Below are 23,110 nucleotides of genomic sequence, written 5' to 3' on the forward strand. Positions count from 1 at the left end.
ACTAAATTGGGAGATAATGGGAGAAAATGCATAAATAGAAAAAAAAATCTAATAAATGATTAAAATTTCATTACTGAAACACCTCCTTAATTACAGCCTTTATCACCTTATTTTCACCTTCCAGATCCCACACACCAGGCACAGCAAGTGGTACATAGCAATCCGTTCCCTCACATCATTTTCTTCTAGATTTTAAGACATGAGCTTAATTAAACTAATAAAAGATTCATAAGAATCTTTCAAAAGCTATGGATTTAATTTCATTGGCTCTGACCTCAATTCAGGCTGGGTTAAGAGGCTATTGTATCCCATTGCACGTACCTGGTATTCAATTACTTTATATGTAAGTTTAGTGGTTGTCTGGGCATAACTGCCTGGAATTATCATTTTGCTTAATATAGACCAGGGTTTTTTAAACTTTTTGTCCAAGATTTTTACCATGACCAAGGCAACACAAACTCATTTTGTGTTTATGTACATGTTAAAATTCACTCACCAGCTTTTCAATGGACGCAAGGCACACAGTAACACCCTGGACGGGGCGCCAGTCCATCGCAGGGCAGACACACATATACACATACAGTGTATCACAAAAGTGAGTACACCCCTCACATTTCTGCAAATATTTCATTATATCTTTTCATGGGACAACACTATAGACATGAAACTTGGATATAACTTAGAGTAGTCAGTTTACAGCTTGTATAGCAGTGTAGATTTACTGTCTTCTGAAAATAACTCAACACACAGCCATTAATGTCTAAATAGCTGGCAACATAAGTGAGTACACCCCACAGTGAACATGTCCAAATTGTGCCCAAATGTGTCGTTGTCCCTCCCTGGTGTCATGTGTCAAGGTCCCAGGTGTAAATGGGGAGCAGGGCTGTTAAATTTGGTGTTTTGGGTACAATTCTCTCATACTGGCCACTGGATATTCAACATGGCACCTCATGGCAAAGAACTCTCTGAGGATGTGAGAAATAGAATTGTTGCTCTCCACAAAGATGGCCTGGGCTATAAGAAGATTGCTAACACCCTGAAACTGAGCTACAGCATGGTGGCCAAGGTCATACAGCGGTTTTCCAGGACAGGTTCCACTCGGAACAGGCTTCGCCAGGGTCGACCAAAGAAGTTGAGTCCACGTGATCGGCGTCATATCCAGAGGTTGGCTTTAAAAAATAGACACATGAGTGCTGCCAGCATTGCTGCAGAGGTTGAAGACGTGGGAGGTCAGCCTGTCAGTGCTCAGACCATACGCCGCACACTGCATCAACTCGGTCTGCATGGTCGTCATCCCAGAAGTAAGCTGACGCACAAGAAAGCCAGCAAACAGTTTGCTGAAGACAAGCAGTCCAAGAACATGGATTACTGGAATGCCCTGTGGTCTGACGAGACCAAGATAAACTTGTTTGGCTCAGATGGTGTCCAGCATGTGTGACGGCGCCCTGGTGAGAAGTACCAAGACAACTGTATCTTGCCTACAGTCAAGCATGGTGGTGGTAGCATCATGGTCTTGGGCTGCATGAGTGTTGCTGGCACTGGGGAGCTGCAGTTCATTGAGGGAAACATTAATTTCAACATGTACTGTGACATTCTGAAACAGAGCATGATCCCCTCCCTTCGAAAAATCCTTTCCAACAGGATAACGACCCCAAACACAACCTCCAAGATGACAACTGCCTTGCTGAGGAAGCTGAAGGTAAAGGTGATGGACTAAACCCAATTGAGCACCTGTGGCGCATCCTCAAGTGGAAGGTGGAGGAGTTCAAGGTGTCTAACATCCACCAGCTCCGTGATGTCATCATGAAGGAGTGGAAGAGGATTCCAGTAGCAACCTGTGCAGCTCTGGTGAATTCCATGCCCAGGAAGGTTAAGGCAGTGCTGGATAATAATGGTGGTCACACAAAATATTGACACTTTGGGCACAATTTGGACATGTTCACTGTGGGGTGTACTCACTTATGTTGCCAGCTATTTAGACATTAATGGCTGTGTGTTGAGTTATTTTCAGAAGACAGTAAATCTACACTGCTATACAAGTTGTACACTGACTACTCTAAGTTATATCCAAGTTTCATGTCTATAGTGTTGTCCCATGAAAAGATATAATGAAATATTTGCAGAAATGTGAGGGGTGTACTCACTTTTGTGATACACTGTACACACACCCATTCACCTATAGGGCTATTCAGTGTCTCCAATTAACCTGACTGCATGTTTTTGGACTGTGAGAGGAAACAGGAGCTCCCGGTGGAAACCCACGCTGACACATGGAGAACATGCAAATTCCGCACAGAAAGGACCCGCCTGGGGATCGAACCCAGGATCTTCTTGCTGTGAGGCGACAGTGCTACTCACCGAGCCACCTGGCCGCCCCATATTAAAATTTGTTTATTTATTTATTCATTTATTATTATTATTTTTCTTATAGACACATAGACATCAGCATTTTCATCTATTCATGTAATGCAAGCTTGTAAATTTGCCTACCTGACAGTGCCAGATGTAGCATATTTAATAAAAAAAAAATGCCTGAGGAATAGGATGAACAGTGGGGTTTCACGTCTGTTCTTTAGTAGGGAGGAATATAGAGTTTGAGTTTAATCTGTAATCCTTCCACATTTTTTTTGCTTTGCCTCAGTTCCGTCCCAAATGCACTGAGGTAGAACTATCATTCTCACCCACGCTAATTAAAAACGCCCTCTTCCACTCACTAGCGAGCTCACCAATTTTATTACAATACTTTAGCTTTTATTGTGTCATTTTAATTAAAAATCTTTCTACTTCTTCATCATATTATTCTATTTTCTTCATCATACTGTTGAAGGTGTTGCTGTCATTGCAATGAATTTGTCTGTCATTGCATCCTCATTGTTATCAGTGCGTAGACTAAATGCTAGCATCTGTTATTGTTTGGGGCTGTGCAAGTACCAGTGGCATTAGTAACTTGCACATCTGTAAAGGCACCATTAATGCTGAGGGGTACCGTGCCAAGCTACATTCTGCATGTGTTCCACATTCTGCTTTGAGTGGCTTCACAGTAAAAGAGTCCATGTGCTTGACTGCCCTGTCTGCTGTCCAGACCTGTATTCCACTGAAAATATATAAAGTATTATTTAGATCAAATATTAACACAGTGGTACCTTGAAACTCAACGTCACTTGGTTCTGGGAGTGGCGTTTCAAGGTATTTTTTCCCATAAGGATGTATGGGAAACCTGTTAATGCGTTCCAGGGTCCCGTGGAACTGCATATATTTTAGGCTAAGGTGAAATTGAAATAATGGGGTTGCTTTTGACACTTACTGTATATACTGACAACACAAATACTGCATAATATAAAAAAAACACTTAAATACAATTAAAAACAGTTAAAATCAATAAAAAAATTGTTTTCCTTTGCTTCTTAATCGTGGAGATGATTAATCTTGGAATACCGTATTCCTTAGCTAGTTCAGTAAAGGTGCATTCACATGAGAAGCGAATGTGCCATTATTTTCTATAGTGGCTTATTAACGTGACTTGTTGTACTAAAACAACAAGAAAAGAGTTTTATTAGTGTAGAGAACTTCTGAGCAGTAATAATTAAGAGAGGTTTAGTGTTTCTATGTCGTTCTTTTAATACATTAAGTCACGTTAACCCTTTTTTTTAATGATAAGCATTGTAGACTCTTTCGGAAAAGCTGATTCTTACAATTTCTCAGCACTCCGAGCTAAAACACAAGTTTAAAAGTGAAACAGGAGAAGAATCCAGCTAAACAGAAATGTATGTGGATGCTTTCAGAGTGAATTCAATGGTTATGTCACACAAATGCAGATTCGTCTCATAGTCGGACTTTGATGACATCTTACTGCACCTCTCAAGCGCTAAACAAAACGGCTATTCATTGTTAATTTGAAATTAAATAGATACATTTAAAAAAAAAAAGCTGAACACGTTGAGTTTAAGGTAAACGTCGCGTTTAAGGATACAAATTTCTTGATAAAGGGCGTCGAGTTTTAAAGATTTCGAGTTTAGGGGACGTCGAGTTACAAAGTATCACTGTATTAATAAACTGTATCAGTTTCAGTATCTGTTTTACATTAAATGTGGATCAGTGAGGATTAACAAGTTATTTTAACATTCTTTTTTTTATTTTTTTTATTGACATTTACCCTGCTTTCTTCTTTTTTGGAGTTAAGGTAATCTTTTGAAATTCATTCCTTCTGGCCAAGAAGGACCACAGACTAGCACACACCCATTCTAATAGGCTGACGTAGGGTAGATGTAATCAAAAGGTCACTGGTTCAAGCCCCAACACCGCCAAGTTGCCACTGTTGGGCCTCTGCACAAGGCCTTTAACCCCCAATTGCTCCAGTTGTGTAACTCCACTCATAATTGTAAGTTGCTTTGGATAAAAGTGTCTGCTAAATGCTGTAAATGTAGATTATAAAATAAATGCTGTAATGTGTGTAAAGCCATTGTATTCTTCTTTCCACCTGCTAGTGGTAGATTCCCAAAAAGAACTGTAGCATGCACTGAAGAACATGCTAGACTAGGTATTCTTTTTGCCACTCTTGCAAGCGATTTAAAACAGTGCTTGTGTATTAAAGTTTTCTCTTCCAAAAGTTATGCTTCCAAAAGTTGAGCATGAAAAAACACACTGTCAGCTGGGATCAGCTTTTGGCAAAATATAAATGAAGAGTGTGCATTACGAATGAGGACAGTCATTGGTCTTCCAAGCGTCTGCTGCACGTCTAGATATTAGCACATCTTCCATCATCTGAACTGAATAGTCTGTTATGACAGATCGTCATGACTTCTCAGCGTCATGTGTCTGTATGTATGATGTGTGCGTGTCTGGATAGTTAAGGTGCTGCCCTGTGTCCCTGATGTGTGTAAAACTGTTCAAAGTATAAACGTGCCAAATTGCTTTTGGCTACAGTCAAAAGTTTAGGATTTCATATATTTCTGCAAGTGTTTTTTTGCTCTGATGTTTTGAGCACTTACTTCTTTGTCTGAAAACAATGTAGCTAATTTGAGCTCTTTTGTATTTTTTTGTTTGCTTTCTAAAATGTGCCATATAAAAATGTCTATATATACAATGGACTGTAGTATGAGTGGATCAGACACAGCAGTGCTGCTGGAGTTTTTAAATACCGTCTCCACTCACTGTCCACTCTATTAGACACTCCTACCTAGTTGGTCCACCTTGTAGATGTAAAGTCAGAGACGATCGCTCATCCATTGCTGCTGTTTGAGTTGGTCATTTTCTAGACCTTCATTAGTGGCCACAGGACGCTGCCCACGGGGCGCTGTTGGCTGGATATTTTTGGTTGGTGGACTATTCTCAGTCCAGCAGTGACAGTGATGTGTTTAAAAACTCTATCAGCGCTGCTGTGTCTTATCCACTCATACCAGCACAACACACACTAACACACCACCACCATGTCAGTGTCACTGCAGTGCTGAGATTGATCCACCACCCAAATAATACCTGCTCTGTAGTGGTCCTGTGGGGGTCCTGACCATTAAAGAACAGCATGAAATGGGGCTAACAAAGCATGCAGAGAAACAGATGGACTACAGTCAGTAATTGTAGAACTACAAAGTGCTCCTTTATGGTAATTGAAGCTGATAAAATGGACAGTGTGTGTAGAAACAAAGAGGTGGTCATAATGTTATGCCTAATTGGTGTATGTCACTATATTTACCTGCAAGATTTATGCTGTTATTAATATTATAATAATTCATAGCATAAACAACATTGGTAAACAGATTTTTAAAAATTTGACCTGTCCAATTACAATATCCATTAATGGATTGCATTTTGTTTGTACTGACAGAGGTTCTTTGAGGTCTTATTGAGCTAAGATTAATTAGTTAAATAAATAAGTTAAGACTTATACATGAAAATGAAAGACTTTTCATTTAAAATTTCAATTGTTTATTTTATTACTGTTTTCAATCTAATTCAGACATCAGATGAGCTTCAATACTGATAATAATCCATGATATTAATGCCCTTATGTTTATATGAAGGTATGTTTAGTTTGCTATTCATTAATCTTCATAAGTGCTTAATCTTCATACAGGTTGCACTGGGTCTAGAGCCTGGGTAGCAATACAGGAATACACTCTGGTTAGGGCCAAATTCATTGCAGGGCATCATGTAATTATATAGCCATTTACTCACAATCACTCACTGACTCATTCACTAAATCACTTGAGGGGTTAATGTAGAGCAGCCAGTCTCAAAAATTATTGTCATATTTTTGAGAGCTGGGAGGATACAAATGTGACTTGTTTCCCAGGTCCCTGGTTTTGCATGACACCTACAGTATTTTACCTGCTTTTACCTCATGCCAACCCATTATCAGTTGGTAGTTAATATCACATACCTTAAGAGAAGAAAATATTTAAGTGTATCAAATAATACGTCTCCTTTTTTTGCTATTTTGTTTATGCATTTGTCCCCTTTTCTCCCAATTTAGAGTAGTCAATTCGTCTTCCGCTGCTGGAGACTCTGGTCATGTCCGAGAAGGGTATTTTTACACGTGCACAGTCCACCGACCCCTTCTTATTTGCCCACACATTTGGTGAATTTGTGTGTGAGGCCAGCATTTGTGCATGAAGATCCTTACACAGCGTTGAAGACCCCAACCACTTTTCAGTTCTGTCTTCTTCCCACCCGGCAGACGTTATTCGCCAATTTTGTCTGCTGCAGGCACTGCCCATCGTGCCTGCCAGAGGTTCTTGGACCCCGGAATTCCAAATTAGACTCGTTCTGTCAGTGGAGCTAAAAGTTATCTCCCCTTAGTTTTCTGTCAGTCAAAGCAGAGTATCCTGAACCAGCAAACTTAGCGATTGATTTTACTTTTGCCTCTACTTGACTCTGTAAAATAAAATTTTCTGCTCTCATCTACATCAAAAGCAAGTACCGTTTACGATTTACGACTCACTGTAACTGATATTGAACCATAAATTTCTATAATGTGTAGGCAGAATAGGCTCAGCCATCACATTGAATAATATAGAGCTGTATTATCTTTTTAAAGTAAATATTTAAATCAGCAAAATTGCAGTGTATGTATGATGTGCACAATGTTAATTATAATATTTTATATTATAATATAATATTATTATATTGTTTAAATTATTTTAGCTTGTCATGCTTATAAAAGCTGGGGGTTTGGGGGGGCGCAAGTTCAAGGTCGGCACATGAAAGGGCGTGTGAATTCAGAATCCCAGTGCAGTGCAGTGATGAGTACTAGTGGGTTATCCTGCTGTGCCACCTGGGCACCCAAAATGCACAGTCCTGACTACAGTATTACTGTAGTGAAGTATTACAGTATTATTGCATTTTGCATAATTTTAATTTTACAACATTCTTTAATGTAACGACTGTTATAGAAACTCTACACTATTACTTACATATTAAAATATGTTGTATATATTTTTTCCCCAATTGACATTTACTCAGTACTGTGTACTGGCCAACACCACACTCGTCTTTTGGTGGCGTCTACTTCACTTTTTGGTTAAAAATGTGCCATGTATTTTATATAGTCCTTGTATTTATTGTACTGTTTTATCTGTATTGTGTATATTGTATTGTCTTGCACTTGTGTTCTGTGTTGCACCCTTGTCCTGGAGGAACCTTATTTTGTTTCAATATGTACAGTGGTACCTTGTACCTCGACGTCCCCTAAAATCTTTGAAACTCGACGCCCTTCGTCGAGAAATTTGTACCCTTAAACTCGACGTTTCTCTTAAACGTAACGTGTGTGTGACTGTCACTTTGTTCAGCTGTTGACTTGAGCGTTGTGGTAAAACGTAAAGATATTTATATCAAACAAACCAGCCGAATCTCACAATCACATTTATGCTATTATACTGATTTGCTATCATAGCAAACTGAAAGTGCACGGTAAACAGCTGCTCCACAAACCCAGCATAAAATCATTACCGCTGCTTACCTGAGCTTCTTTTCTTCAAATTGAGACCAGATCTATATCCGTGCGTTGTTCCATTAGGGATATAATCCACTTCTTTTTCTTCTTGGTGGCCATCTTGTATGTTTCCAGAATATTTCCAGAATAATTCCAGAATATATAAATCCATATTCAACTGTGTTTGTCTATCTAACTAACGAAAACCGAACAAATGCACTGATTTATGGAGTTGTTTACGCGCAACACCATAATGAAATAGAGTGAGCAAAACGAATGAATCTTAACCATAGACAAGAGCACAGCTTCCTGATTTGATTCCAATAAATAATTCATTTGAAAAGAGTCGTTTCTGAGTGATTCAGTTTACTCAGTGATGCTTTTTCACAGACTGATGTGAAGAAATGGTGAAGAGTAAATTTAATGTGTATGGACAGTCTGACAAAGCTTTAGAGCCAAAAAGGCACAAATGTGTTGATTAATGACACTATAAAATACAAATAATTCATCTTACATATTTGTACTGCAATATACTGCAAATACTTCAATTACAAAGTAAAGGTAAAGTGTAGGTTTTATTGTATTTTTATATAGATTTGTAATTGTTCTTCAGTTGTATTTCAGTGTCTTCCATACTATATTTGTGTTATTTTCAGTGTATAAGTGTCAAAAACAACCCCATTATTTTACATTAGCCTAAAATATATGCAGTTCCACGGGACCATGGAATGTGTTAACAGGTTTCCCATACATCCTTATGGGAAAAATACCTTGAAACTCAACGTCTTTTAAACTCAACACCACTCCCGAAACCAATTGGTGTTGAGTTTCAAGATACCACTGTATTTGAATATACGTAGCTGAAATAACAATAAAGCTTCTTAAACTCTTGAACTAATCCAATTTCATACCAAGCCCGTATTTTGAGCCAGTCTTAGCTGAGTTACCAATGCCTGGATGGACTTGAGACATTCCTGATAAATATGGTTTACAATGCTAATAATGAGAACTCCAATGTCTCTTCCACTGCTTTGTAGTAATCTAACTGCAAGGTTTCATGTGCTCCCCAAAGCATCCATCCCTTCAGAATGCTGCTCATCAGACCCCTGTAGAGTGGTCATGCTGCTCTACAGTGAGTAATAGGAGCTGAGCAGAGGCACTGGGACTTGAGAGACATTTCAGGTCCATAAATTGCCCCTATAACCTGTTTTTTTCTTCAGCAAGGCCTGTTCCATAATGGTCTAAACGTTTAGCACAAGCAACGCTGCTAAATGCATCAAAGTGAGTGTGTCTGATGGATTAGCTTTTAAAGCTATCACATCTCTCTCTCTCCCTAGCGCTCTCTCTCTCTTTCCTCCTCCCTTTCTTTGAAGGATGAGCCCAGAGCCCATTCTTCAGGGAAGGGTTCATTGCTTTTTATCATCTGTTGGGTGAAAGTCGCCACACGTCCTCAACAAATAAATCAGGACAGTTTGGCCCCTCTTTTCTTATCTATCCAGGCTCCATATTTCTACCCAGACGACCTGCCAGAGCCCTGCATGTTTGGACGTGTGTGTGTGTGTGTGTGTGTTTGAGGTGTTGACCGCTGACAGTAGAGGAGAACCTGTATCTGCATACCCTCATGTGTTCAGCACAAGCAGAGACCAACGGTATCTGTCATAGTATCCTTGACTCATAGATGATCAGATGGTGTTTCTTACACACACACACGCACACACACATACACACACCACTTAATCCTGGTCAGGATCACAGGAGGTCCGGTTCTACTGGAAAACACTGGGCAGAGCAACAATCCATCACAGGACTTTAGTTTAGGCACCACCATCCCCCCTCAGAGACATGCTGCTGGCCTACAGCATTGCTAAGATTCAAACCCAGATTTCAGCTTTGGTGGGCTAGCATAAAAAGACTGCTGCACCACCCAAGCTCCCTGATTAATTAGGTAACATCTGTTTAACAACCAGTGGGTAGAGTGCAAAAAGTAAGCAGGCACATGACAAAATTTACCTTCCTTTTTAATAAGGCCCTGGGTTAATTAAACTGGCTATTATCACAGAGCAGTAGCCAAATCAGACTCGTTCTGTCAGCGGAGCTAAAAGTTATCTCCCCTTAGTATTCTGTCAGTCAAAGCAGAGTATCTGAACTAACGAACTTAGCATTAATGTACTTTTGCTTCTACTTGACTCTGTGAAGTAACATTTTCTGCTCTCATCTACATCAAAAGCAAGTACCGCTTACGATTTAGAACTAGCTGTAACTGATATTGAACCACGTACTTCTATAATGTGCTTGCAGAATAGGCTTAGTCGTCACATTGAATAAGGTTGAGCCATGTTATCTTTTAAAAGCAAAATTGCAGTATATGTATTACGTGCACAAAGTTAATTGTATTATTTCATATTATATTATAATATTATTATATTGTTTATATTATTTTAGCTTGTCAAGCTAATAAAAGCTGGGGATTTGGGTTGGGGGGGGGGGGTGCAAGTTCAAGGTCGGCACACGGAAGGGGACGCATGTCCAAAAAGGTTGAAAACCCGTGTTAAAAGCATGTGTAATTACAGTGTTATTACCACATACTCAAGTCTTGAAGTCTTACTGTTCTGCAGACTTTTGAACTTTTTCTACTTCTATCAAACCTAATTTAGATTGTGAGCTACTTATCAAGCCCTTTATGAGTTGGTATGTTTTGAGAGTTTGCCTTCAGTGCAGATGTTTAGAACACACTTGGTATAGGCGACTATAGGCAAAGTTTCTTGGCGTGAAGAACACCAATGTTACCTAAAGCACAATCTTGGCTAATAAGTTATTTTGTGTGTATTGGTCAAGAAAAGTGTGGTCTGTGTAAATACACTGAATACAAGCAAAACTCTACATCACCCTTACCTGCATTTCCAAATGGTTGTCTGATTTAGCGAATGTCCTATTGGTTTTGACAGCTCATCTCAGGCCTAACTGAAAAGCACTAGGGAAATAGATACTGATATTGTGTTTAGCACTGAGTTTAAAAAAACGGCAAGAGGTAGAAAAGTCTGATGCATTTTTCTGGATGTTATCTAACCCTTTCTGCCGAGGGCAATTACATCAGAGAAAAACTGAGAAACATCTTCACTTGATGTCTTTCTCACCCCTTTTCTATTTCTTCACTAATCAGCTGCCTATTACTAGCGTGATTGCACTCTCTGCTGTGTGTATGTGTGACTATTAAGTAATGAAATGATGGGAGTAGATGAGCTGTGGCCAAGATGGGAGGACAGCAGGGTTGCATTGAAGCCTATAAGCATTAGTGCATACTGTTACATTTGTACTAACACCCCACAGATGGATAAATTGTGTACTAAGCCATTAGAGTGATATTTTTAAAACAATACATTGTATCACCTGATGTGGCTTAGGCCCCCAAAAAATAGTGTAATGCAATTATTTAGTACACCATGTACCAGAGGTGTATAGTGTCATGGATGGTCCAGACACCAAATCCACTCTCCAGCTGTCAGGATTTAAAAACCGAAAGTGATTTTATCTATTGTGCTACAGATCCATACAGCCCTAAATGTCATATATTTTTTTTTTTTTACAAGTTGGAACATTTTGTATAAGCTGTAATTAACTGATAAAAATAGAAAAACAAGATTTTCAATGTTTTCACTGATTGGCTTCATATTTTGTAAATATAAACTTATTTTCAATTGAAAGTTTGCAATATAATAATACAAAAACAGTTGGGACAGAGGCATGTTTAGCACTGTGCTCCATCATCTTTCCTATGAATGAGACTTTTTAATAGTTTGAGAACTGAGGACACTTTTTTTTGCATTATGCTTCCTCTCTCCTGATGTTGCTCTCCACCCTAGTTGAGGAGAGCAGTGACTAACACACGCTCACCTGCATGAGGTGAGTTCATATGCAGATCAGCTTTGTATACGGAGAGTCACACCCTAAACAGCGCATTATCCCGGCACCATTAATCAGCCAGGAAAGGTCGCAATTGCATCAGTTATGAGGAATCCCCGTCCGGTTCCCACCCTGTATGAACAACAGCCAATCGTTGTTTATGTAGGTGCCCGATTAGCCAAGCTGAGATTTGAAACGGCGAGTGTGGTAGCATGTTTAATACCAGACCAACTTTAATTTTATTTTTAAAATTCCCCACAAGCCGTTTCAAAAATGCAAACGGGCCATAAATGGCCCTCAGGCTGTAATTTGGACATCTCTGCTTTAGATCTTTTCTGAGTATATATGGAGGTTTAAAAATTTTGCAAGTAACTGTGTGAGTGAAAAGTACAACATACATACATACACACATACATACATACATAAATAAATACATACAAACACACATACATAAATACACACATACATACATAAATAAATACATACAAACACACATACATACATAAATACATACACACAAACATGCACACATACATACACACATACACACACATACATACATACACACACATACACACTGTACATACATACATACATAAATAAATACATACAAACACATACATAAATACACACATACATACATAAATACATACACACATACATACATACATACATACACACACACATACACACATACAAACATACACACACATACACACTGTACATACATACATACATAACTATACCCATACACACTGTACATACATACACACATACATACATACATACATACATACATACATACATACATACTGTACATACATACATACTGTACATACATAAATACATAAATACAAACATACTGTACATACATACATACATAAATACAAACATACTGTACATACATACATACATACATAAATACACACATACATACATACATACAAACATACTGTACATACATACAGTGGGGCCAAAAAGTATTTAGTCAGCCACTGATTGTGCAGGTTCTCCTACTTAGAAAGATGAGAGAGGTCTGTAATTTTCATCATACGTACACTTCAACTATGAGAGACAAAATGAGGAAAAAAAATTATGGTGGAAATAAGTATTTGGTCAATAACAAAAGTTCAACTCAATACTTTGTAACATAACCTTTGTTGGCAATGACGGAGGTCAAACGTTTCCTGTAAGTCTTCACCAGGTTTGCACACACTGTAGCTGGTATTTTGGCCCATTCCTCCATGCAGATCTCCTCTAGAGCAGTGATGTTTTGGGGCTGTCGCTGGGCAACACGGACTTTCAACTCCCTCCACAAATTTTCTATGGGGTTGAGGTCTGGAGACTGGCTAGGCCACTCCAGGACCTTGAAATGCTTTTTACGAAGCCACTCCTTCGTTGCCCGAGCGGTGTGTTTGGGATCATTGTCATGCTGGAAGACCCAGCCACGTTCCATCTTCAATGCTCTCACTGATGGAAGGAGGTTTTGGCTTAAAATCTCACGATACATGGCCCCGTTCATTCTTCCCTTAACACGGATCAGTCGTCCTGTTCCCTTTGCAGAAAAACAGCCCCAAAGCATGATGTTTCCACCCCCATGCTTCACAGTAGGTATGGTGTTCTTGGGATGCAACTCAGCATTCTTCTTCCTCCAAACACGACGAGTTGAGTTTTTACCAAAAAGTTCCATTTTGGTTTCATCTGACCACATGATATTGTCCCAATCCTCTTCTGGATCATCCATATGCTCTCTGGCAAACTTCAGATGGGCCTGGACATGTACTGGCTTAAGCAGGGGGACACGCCTGGCACTGCAGGATTTGAGTCCCTCTCGGCGTAGTGTGTTACTGATGGTAGCCTTTGTTACTTTGGTCCCAGCTCTCTGCAGGTCATTCATCAGGTCCCTCCGTGTGGTTCTGGGATTTTTGCAGTAGTTCTCATGATCATTTTGACCCCACGGGATGAGATCTTGCGTGTGGCCCCAGATCGAGGGAGATTATCAATGGTCTTGTATGTCTTCCATTTTCTTACAATTGCAGTTGATTTATTCACACCAACCTGCTTGCCTATTGTAGATTCACTCTTCCCAGCCTGGTGCAGGTCTACAATTTTCTTCCTTGTGTCCTTCGACAGCTCTTTGGTCTTGGCCATGGTTGAGTTTGGAGTCTGACTGTTTGAGGCTGTGGACAGGTGTCTTTTATACAGATAACGAGGTCAAACAGGTGCCATTAATACAGGTAACGAGTGGAGGACAGAAGAGCTTCTTAAAGAAGAAGTTACAGGTCTGTGCGAGCCAGAAATCTTGCTTGTTTGTGGGTGACCAAATACTTATTTTCCACCATAATTTGCATATAAATTCTTTAAAAATCCTACAATGTGATTTCCTGGATTTTTTTTTTCTCATTTTGTCTCTCATAGTTGAAGTGTACCTATGATGAAAATTACAGACCTCTCTCATCTTTCTAAGTAGGAGAACTTGCACAATCAGTGGCTGACTAAATACTTTTTGGCCCCACTGTACATAAATACACACATACATACATAAATACACACATATATACTGTACATACATAAATACATACATACAAACATACTGTACATACATACATACATGCATACAGGTTTGGGATTCATTGAAAGACTGATATGCTGGTGTATAACATTTCGTGAGTGTGTGTCATGTACGTTGCTGCACAGAAGAGTGAAATAAGTCAGAGCAGACATGACTGCTGCTGAGAATGAGCTTAACAGTGAGAGACATACAGAAACAGAAAGAAAAAAGCAGAAGAGACAGCAGGATACAGAAGCAGGGACTTCAGAGTGCATTTGTAGGAAGAGCATTGCAGAGTAGAATGAAACAGACAAATAACCATTAATAAGAGTTATTATATATAATAATAATAATAATAATAATACATTTTATTTACATATTGTCTTTTATACCTAAGGACTCTTTTCAAAAAATGGGATATATATAACACACATTTTGATAAAATGATAAATCATTTACGGACAAATAAACAGTGATATTCACAATTATTAAAGTCAGAAGTAGAACACAATAGGCAATAAGGAAGAAAGCATAATGGACGAGAGGCAGTATTAGTGACATTAATAAGGAGATTACAGGCACAGATATGTTTAGGGGGCACTACACAGTGTTTCACTAAACAATCAGCCACATGGGGGACAGGTAGAAGTGAGGGATGCTTAGCAGACCAGCATGAAATGTCCATGAAATGACTATAATATGGAATGTAAAATATGTCTTTGTAGTGAGTATTTTAAAACTAAGTATTTTGAACTGTATGTGTGAAGCTGTTTAAGAATGGAACTAATTTAAGTATATTTTTGTAAGCAATCTGACTTTAGAGTTCTAAACATACTGAAATTTGAAATTTTTTGACAGATGATCAACAAATTACCTGTGACAACAGTGCAAACGAGAATTTATAATTGCATGGATGTGTTTTAGCATTCTAAAAACAATATTCAGAAGGTGCCCAAACACTGTTAGAACTACATACATATTTTTGACTAAAAGGGGTCAAAACTTATGACACAAATTGTTAGGAGAAGCAGAACTGATAGAGTTACACCAGACATGTCAAACTCAAACTCACATCCGGCCCAAGGTAAAATTATATCCGGCCCGCCAGTATATAGGATGTGGATACTAAATGTTAACCCTGTTTGGCCCTCGACATAGTCCCGGTTTTTAATTTTGGTCCTCTATAAGATTGAGTTTGACACCTCTTGAGTTACACCATTAAGAATGACCTTGAAATTCACAACTGTGGGTGATGCTTTGTTACCAGTTAACATGATCTCAGTCTGTTAACATGTAATTAAAAAAGATTGGGCATCAAAAGGTTTTTGTTTTGTAAACAGTCATTAAGTAAAGCTGGTGGAGTAGTGCTGGGTAATTTTGTAGTGAGACAGATTTGCATATTGTCTGCATATACTATATCTGATACTAAAGACCATGTCTGTGAATCATGCCACCAAGGTTGAGCATGTACGTATATTATGAACAGTAAGAGACCAAGAACAGATACTTGTAGAACACCTTGGTGAAGAAGGGCAGTATGTCCGAGGAACACGTATTGCATTCTGCCAGATAGATAGGATTATTTCATTTGTAACAGCTTTACCCTGGTCAGGGTGGCGGCATCCATCACAGGATTTCGGCCACCCTTTGAGACAATCATATCTGTGTAGACTCTCGGCCAGGTTCGAATCTCAATTAGTGTAATAGACCACTGCGCCATCCAAGCACCTCTACTATAAATATGGCCAAAGCAAAAACTAAGAAATTGAGATTCAAATTGCTATGCTGATTAAAGTGCATTACATTATGCATTTTCACTAGTGGTCTTGATAGGTTTGAAGTAAATACAAGCAATGAAAGTATTTTAAACAAAAACAAGTGGTTAAATACTCATTTTTCTTTATTGTATTGTATATTCCTAGTTCACTGTGCCATTTGCCTATCCATTCTCATTTTCAGTGGCTGCCCAAGGTCACATTCAATATCAGCCTGGTTTTCTTGGGTACCCTGGGAATACTGCTGTTTTTGTGATCAGTTGCAAGCATGTAACTGCAAATTTACATTTTTATGATCTCTTATGCATTATAAGAATATCCATGTTTAATAAAATTACAGAGTTCACTGACATAACATCCTCCACTCTTGCAGGAAGACTAACAAGTAGATTTTGAACAATGACTGCAGCGATTCACTTTCATACAGCCACAAAATAATTAGTTGGACACTTACACCGATCAGCCATAACATTAAAACCACCTCCTTGTTTCTACACTCCATGTTATCAGCTCCACTTACCATATAGAAGCACTTGCATGCTTTGTTAGCCCCCTTTCATGCTTTTCTTCAATAGTCAGGACCACCACAGAGTAGGTATTATTTGGTTGGTGGATCATTCTCAGCACTGCAGTGACACTGACATGGTGGTGGTGTGTTAGTGTGTGTTGTGCTGGTATGAGTGGATAAGACACAACAGCACTGCTGGAGTTTTTAAATACCTCACTGTCACTTCTGGACTGAGAATAACCCACCAACCAAAAATATATCCAGCCAACAGCGCCCCATGGGCAGCATCCTGTGGCCATTGATGAAGGTCTCAAAGATGACCAACTTAAACAGCAGCAATAGATGAGCAATCGTCTCTGACTTTACATCTACAAGGTGGACCAACTAGGTAGGAGTGTATAATAGAGTGGACAGTAAGTGGACATGGTATTTAAAAACTCCAGCAGCGCTGATGTGTCTGATCCACTCATGCCAGTACAACACACACTAACACACCACCACTATGTCATTGTCACTGCAGTGCTGAGAATTATCCACCATCTAAATAATACCTACTCTGTAGTGGTCCTGTGGGGGTCTTGACCATTAAAGAACAGTGTAAAATGAGTCTAAAAAAGCATGCAGAGAAACAGATGGACTACAGTCAGTAATTGTAGAGCTACAAAGTGCTTCTCTTTGGTAGGTGGAGCTGATAAAATGACATTTGCCATTCCAAGTTATGAGTAAAATATGGTTGACTGTGCAGTTCTGTCAGGTTTTTTTCCCAGCAAACTTGGCAGATTTTTTTTTCACAAAGAATCTGGTTTGTGAATGTGGGTGTTGTTGTGCTGAAAAAGTTAATGCCTTTTTTTTTTTTCAAACTGTTGCCACAAAGTTAGAATTTCTTACAATTTCAGTGTATGCAATAGAATTAAACATTTCCTTTGGTGTAATTAATAGGACCAGTCCATATAATTAAAAACAGCCATTAATGTTCATTTATCTGCTGTCAAACTTTACAGTGACACTGTGTTAGCCAACTTCAGAGTTCTTTTGCTGTCCTTCAAATCCAGACTTGTTCTAGACTGCCAGATCATGAAAGGTAATTCATCATTGTAGAGAATGTATTGTCATTGTTTCCAAGTCAGATAGCAGTCAGGCGCATTCTGTGATTGAATTTGGATCACAAAACCTTCTCACGAAACATAAGAAATTACAGTTGCCTACCAGATATACACCCTCAATAAAGTCCCAGACGCATCCTGACCCCTGACCATCCAGTCCTATCCCGACTTTATTGTGGGACTACCACCGTCTTAAGATCACATTGTAATTTTGGTTATGGTTGCAAGGTTCTGGAAGGCCTGCAAATTAGTTATGTAAGCTCCCCTCAGCCAAAGAGGACGTCAAGATCTTTGTAGACAAGCTGTTCAGAGTTCATGGATAACCCAGTGACCTTGTGTTGGATTGGAGACCCCAGTTCACTAGCCATTTCTGGAAAGTCCTCTGCTGCCTCTTGGAGGCAAACAAAGATGGTCAACTAAAACCTGGAGAAGACACTCTGAGCTCTGGCCCTAACTTGCCCTGCTCTGGGTGAATTATGCACCCTCTGCCTTTTATCTATAGATATGTCCCTCTTTAAATGCCAGGTACCCTCAGCCTGAGTTCCCCGAGCAAAATGTCAGCATCCCCTCAGCCCAGCAGCTCATCTAGTTCTGCAATAAAACATGACAGAGGGTTGGCAAAACCCTTCACCCACCCCATCTAGGCCATCTGGCCATTTGGGGCTTTTATTCCGATCTGGGCAATAAGTTTGGTTATCTGCCAATGATTTGCCTTTGCCCACAAAAGCCATTCCAAGAGGGGAGAGCATTCTGTAATGGCTTGAACTGCACATATCATTTCCAATAACATAAGGAAGCACAGGGCGGCACACAGTAGTCACAAATGAATTACATATCCAAGGGTTTACCACTGTCATTAGTGCTGCAGCAGAGTCTTTGTTTTGTTCCATACTTAAACTAGGTAGATGTCGAGTGTACATGGAATATGAATTGTCTAAACTTAAACTTCTTACACAGATATATAAGGATTGGTGATCTGCTATTTTAATTCCCTTAGTAGTGAGGACAGTTGAAGTTGTTTTGGTCTGTAATCATGTGTTGGCACATTGGTGGATCAAGTAGCTAACGTCACACTTAGTCGCAGTTCCAGATATCACTCTTTCTTCATTTATGTATTTGTTCATTTTTATTTCTTATTTTACTGACCAGTAGCTTTACTCACTGCTCAACTATCATCCTTTCATTCCTGTTGTTCTGATGGCTTGCCAGTAGCTTACAAGGTAATTGAATTGAATTCCTTTCTTTTTTAGTCCTACATCAAATTAAATTCATTTCTTTCTGTTTCCTATTTTAGTCTTTCTGTTGTTAGTGACTACCCCTTTTCCCTTTTGAAATGGCTTCCTGTGTTCTGATTCTGTTTAGTCACTGCACTTAGATCCAGAATACATTTAGTGGTGAGTCACTACGACGGTACTCTTTACGGCCTCAATTGCATGCCAGACCTTTTTCTCCATCGTTCCTCCAAGTCACTTAAACATACTTTAAAATGATATGATAAGCCTATCCAGAAATTAAGGGATGTTATGTCCAAAATAAGGGAGCCAACTCTAAGTTGTTGCCCAGGGTTTTGGAATAGAATGGCCAACAATCTTACTAAGGGTGTCCACATACTTTTAACGATATACTCTGTGCTTCTTCTTCTTTGTTTACCCTATGTAGTACATACACTGATCAGCCATAACATTAAAACCACCTCCTTGTTTCTACACTCACTGTCCATTTTATCAGCTCCACTTACCATATAGAAGCACTTTGTAGTTCTACAATTACTGACTGTTTCTCTACATACTGTTTTAGCCTGCGTTCTCCCTGTTCTTCAATGGTCATGACCCCCACAGGACCACCACAGAGCAGGTATTATTTATGGATCATTCTCAGCCCTGCAGTGACACTGACATGGTGGTGGTGTGTTAGTGTGTGTTGTGCTGGTATGAGTAGATCAGACACAGCAATGCTACTGGAGTTTTTAAATACAGTGTCCACTCACTGTTCACTCTATTAGACACTCCTACCTAGTTGGTCCACCTTGTAGATGTAAAGTCAGAGACGATCGCTCATCTATTGCTGCTGTTTGAGTTGGTCATCTTCTAGACCTTCATCAGTGGTCACAGGACACTGCCCACAGGGCACTGTTGGCTGGATATATTTTTGGTTGGTGGGTTATTCTCAGTCCAGCAGTGACAGTGAGGTGTTTAAAAACTCCATCAGCATTGCTGTGTCTTATCCACTCATACCAGCACAACACACACTAACACACCACCATGTCAGTGTCACTGCAGTGCTGAGAATGATCCACCACCCAAATAATACCTCCTCTGTAGTGGTCCTGTGGGGGTCCTGACCATTGAAGAACAGCATGAAAGGGGGCTAACTACAAAGAACTACAAAGTGCTTCTATATGGTAAAAGAAGCCAATAAAATGGACAGTGAGTGTAGAAACAAGGAGGTGGTTTTAATGTTATGGCTGATCGGTGTATACTGAAGAACATATTATACATCCAGTTTAACTCATGGTGCTCTTAATAGCATTATTGTTATCAATCAGTTTATTAAATTGAATTCTTGTTTCTTTTCTCTTTCTTACAGCACTTACAATTCTGAATGAGCTAAACTGGACACAGGACCTGGATAGGATATTTATTAATAACAGTCTAGAAGACCCTTCACTTCGCTGGCAGGTGTTTGGAAGTGCCACTGGAGTCACTAGATTTTACCCAGGTAAAACCTTATAGTCTAAAATGTACGTACCATTAGTGCATGCTACTGAAGCTGTACCTCAACACAACCAACAGGTAAAAAATAAATGACATTGCTAGCTCAGTGTTTAAAGTACTGGACTTGAAATTAGAAGGTCACTTCTTCAAGCCCCATTAATGGCAGGTTGCTAATGCTGTCAGCCAAACCTTTATTTGATTGGAGTGGATGTGGTCATCATTGTAAGTTGCTTTGGATAAAGCTGTTAAATGCCAGAAATGTAAACGTTACAGAGATTTGCTCTGTCTGACTGGGTGGCAACTGGATGGCAAGTGGTTGTAAATTGATATCTTTAGGTCTTTCCACAGATCTTCCCCCCAATTTTCTCCCCTTATCTAGTCGTATCCAATTATCCTGATTGCGTTACCCTACACCTCTATCAATACAACCCTCCACAGCTGACTGAGAAGCTTTGCAACTGACACACCTGAGCGGCCCATTGTTTGATGGGATTTAAGTCAGAGACTTGCTCTGAAGCCACTCCTTTTGTCATCATTGTGTTAAAAATTAACTGTCACCCAAGTTTGAGTTTGCATGTGTTCTGGAAGAGTCTTTCTGTCCCTGTCACTGAGAAGCACCACTAAAACATAATGGTAGCACCACTATGTTTCCCCCATAGTTCCAGATGTTGTGCACTGCCTGTTTTTCGCCAGAATTAGTGCTTGCCGTTCTGGATAAAGAGTTCAGTTTTTATTTAATCAGACCAGAGATTCGTTTTTCTGATATTGACAGAGTCCTTTACATATTGTGTAACAAACTCCAAACAGGCTGTCTTTTCTTGATGGTAGCGTCAGTGCTTCCATTTCCATAAAGTCCTGATTTATGAAGTGCAGTTTTAAAAACAAAATCTTAATTTTTAAGATGCAACACATCAACCCATCCTCAGGTATTTTTGTTTTGCTCTGTGTGTTTGTGTGTGAGTGTTTGCAACAAAATCAGTTTAAAGACTTGTGGTGGTTCAAGATTTCTATTATCTTGCCTCTTCACCTTTGTCTTCAGCTGCCAAATGGAGAGAGTCTAACAAGATTGACCTGTACGATGTGAGGAGACGTCCTTGGTAAGTGCAGCTTCCTTTGCCTTCCTTTCAACCAGCTGAGGAAATACTTCATTTGAACTTTGATCTTATTGTTTCCAGTAAATGAACACAGTTGGTCTCATGCTAAAGGGCAAGTAGGCATCTGATGTTCAAATTACGGCTTTAATTGAAACTTTACATGTTTGCCTGGTCTTAGCAGAAAAGGTTATAACTTACAGTGTTACCAGGCCTGGGTCAGTATTTGTCAGTAGTGTTAAAAGGAGCTAGCCTTGTCTAATTAGCTTGACTTGTCCTCTTGACCTTTGGAGCATCATGTAAGCAAGGGCTTTTATATGAAGACAGTGGGAGCACACACTGTGTATACAAAGTACAGATAAGCTTTTTAACAAAAATGTACTATAAAGCCAAAGATATGTGGACAGTTAAACATTAGCGTGATGGACATCTCATACCAAAACCATCACCAGCTCCACCAACACCTTACTTTGTGGCTATACCACTGTCCACACTTTTGGAAAGTTTTTTTGCAAGATTTTGGTGTGTCTGAAAGAATTTGTGCCCCCATGTACTCAAATGAGCACTTTTGTAAATAAATTACTATATTAATTAAATCTGAATTTAATTACTGCAAAACACTCCAAAAAGTCTGGACAAAACAAAATATGAGTGAAAATTGTATAAAATACTGAAGTTAAACCGTTTTTACACAACATAGAATATGGTAAAAGTAATTTGGATAGTCCTGCAGAGTTCTGGGACGCAGTTCTATAGAGTGACAAATCAAAAATGGAATTGTTTGGCCGTATTGATTAGTGGTTTGTCACAAGACAAGACTTATGACCAGAAGAATACAGTTCCCCATGGTCAAGCATTGAGGTGGGTCAGTGTTGATTTGGGGATGTTTCTCTGTCAGTCTTGACCAAATGACTACCATTACAGATATACAGAAAGAACAAGGTACAGTGGGACATTGAAACTCGACGTCAGTTGGTTCTGGGAGTGGCATTGAGTTTAAGAGCATTCAGGGTATTTTTTCCCATAAGGATGTATGAGAAACCTGTTAATGCGTTCCATGGTCCAGTGGAACTGCATATATTTTAGGCTAATGTAAAATAATGGGGTTGTTTTTGACACTTCTAAGTCACATTAAGCTTTTTTTTTTTTAGACTCTCGGAAAAGCTGATTCTCACAATTTTTCAGCACCCCGAGTTATAACAGAAGTTTAATAGTGAAACAGGAGGAAAATCCAGCTAAACACAGATACATGTGGATGCTTTCAGTTTTTCAAAGTTTAGGGGATGTCGAGTTACAAGGTACCACTGTATTTTGAGGAGAAATGTTATGCTTACTGTAAGGAACCTTGGTGATAGTTGGTCTTTACCGCAAGACAAGGATCCCAAGCATACTTCCAAGTCAGTTAAAACTTGGTTTAGATATCAGTCCTGAAATGTCCTGGAGCGACATCAAACATCAATGAGCTGAAAGCTTTTGCTCAAGAAGAATGGGTAAAAATTCTACAAGATAGCTGTCAGAAGCTTGTTAGCACATACCAA

The 23,110-nt window shown here is 39.2% G+C and overlaps 1 protein-coding gene across 1 annotated transcript in view; it reads left to right on the forward strand.

The window, feature by feature from the left end:
- cacna2d2a (calcium channel, voltage-dependent, alpha 2/delta subunit 2a) overlaps nucleotides 1–23,110 on the forward strand; it is a 379,664-nt gene that overhangs the window by 258,119 nt on the left and 98,435 nt on the right. Inside the window, exons 8-9 of the mRNA XM_062996697.1 lie at nucleotides 20,354–20,485; nucleotides 21,521–21,578. Of these exons, the coding sequence (XP_062852767.1) occupies nucleotides 20,354–20,485; nucleotides 21,521–21,578 (190 nt within the window). The remainder of the gene's footprint in view (nucleotides 1–20,353; nucleotides 20,486–21,520; nucleotides 21,579–23,110) is intronic.

This window comes from Trichomycterus rosablanca, chromosome 6 (assembly GCF_030014385.1).
Source record: "Trichomycterus rosablanca isolate fTriRos1 chromosome 6, fTriRos1.hap1, whole genome shotgun sequence".
In the NCBI taxonomy this organism is placed as follows: domain Eukaryota; kingdom Metazoa; phylum Chordata; class Actinopteri; order Siluriformes; family Trichomycteridae; genus Trichomycterus; species Trichomycterus rosablanca.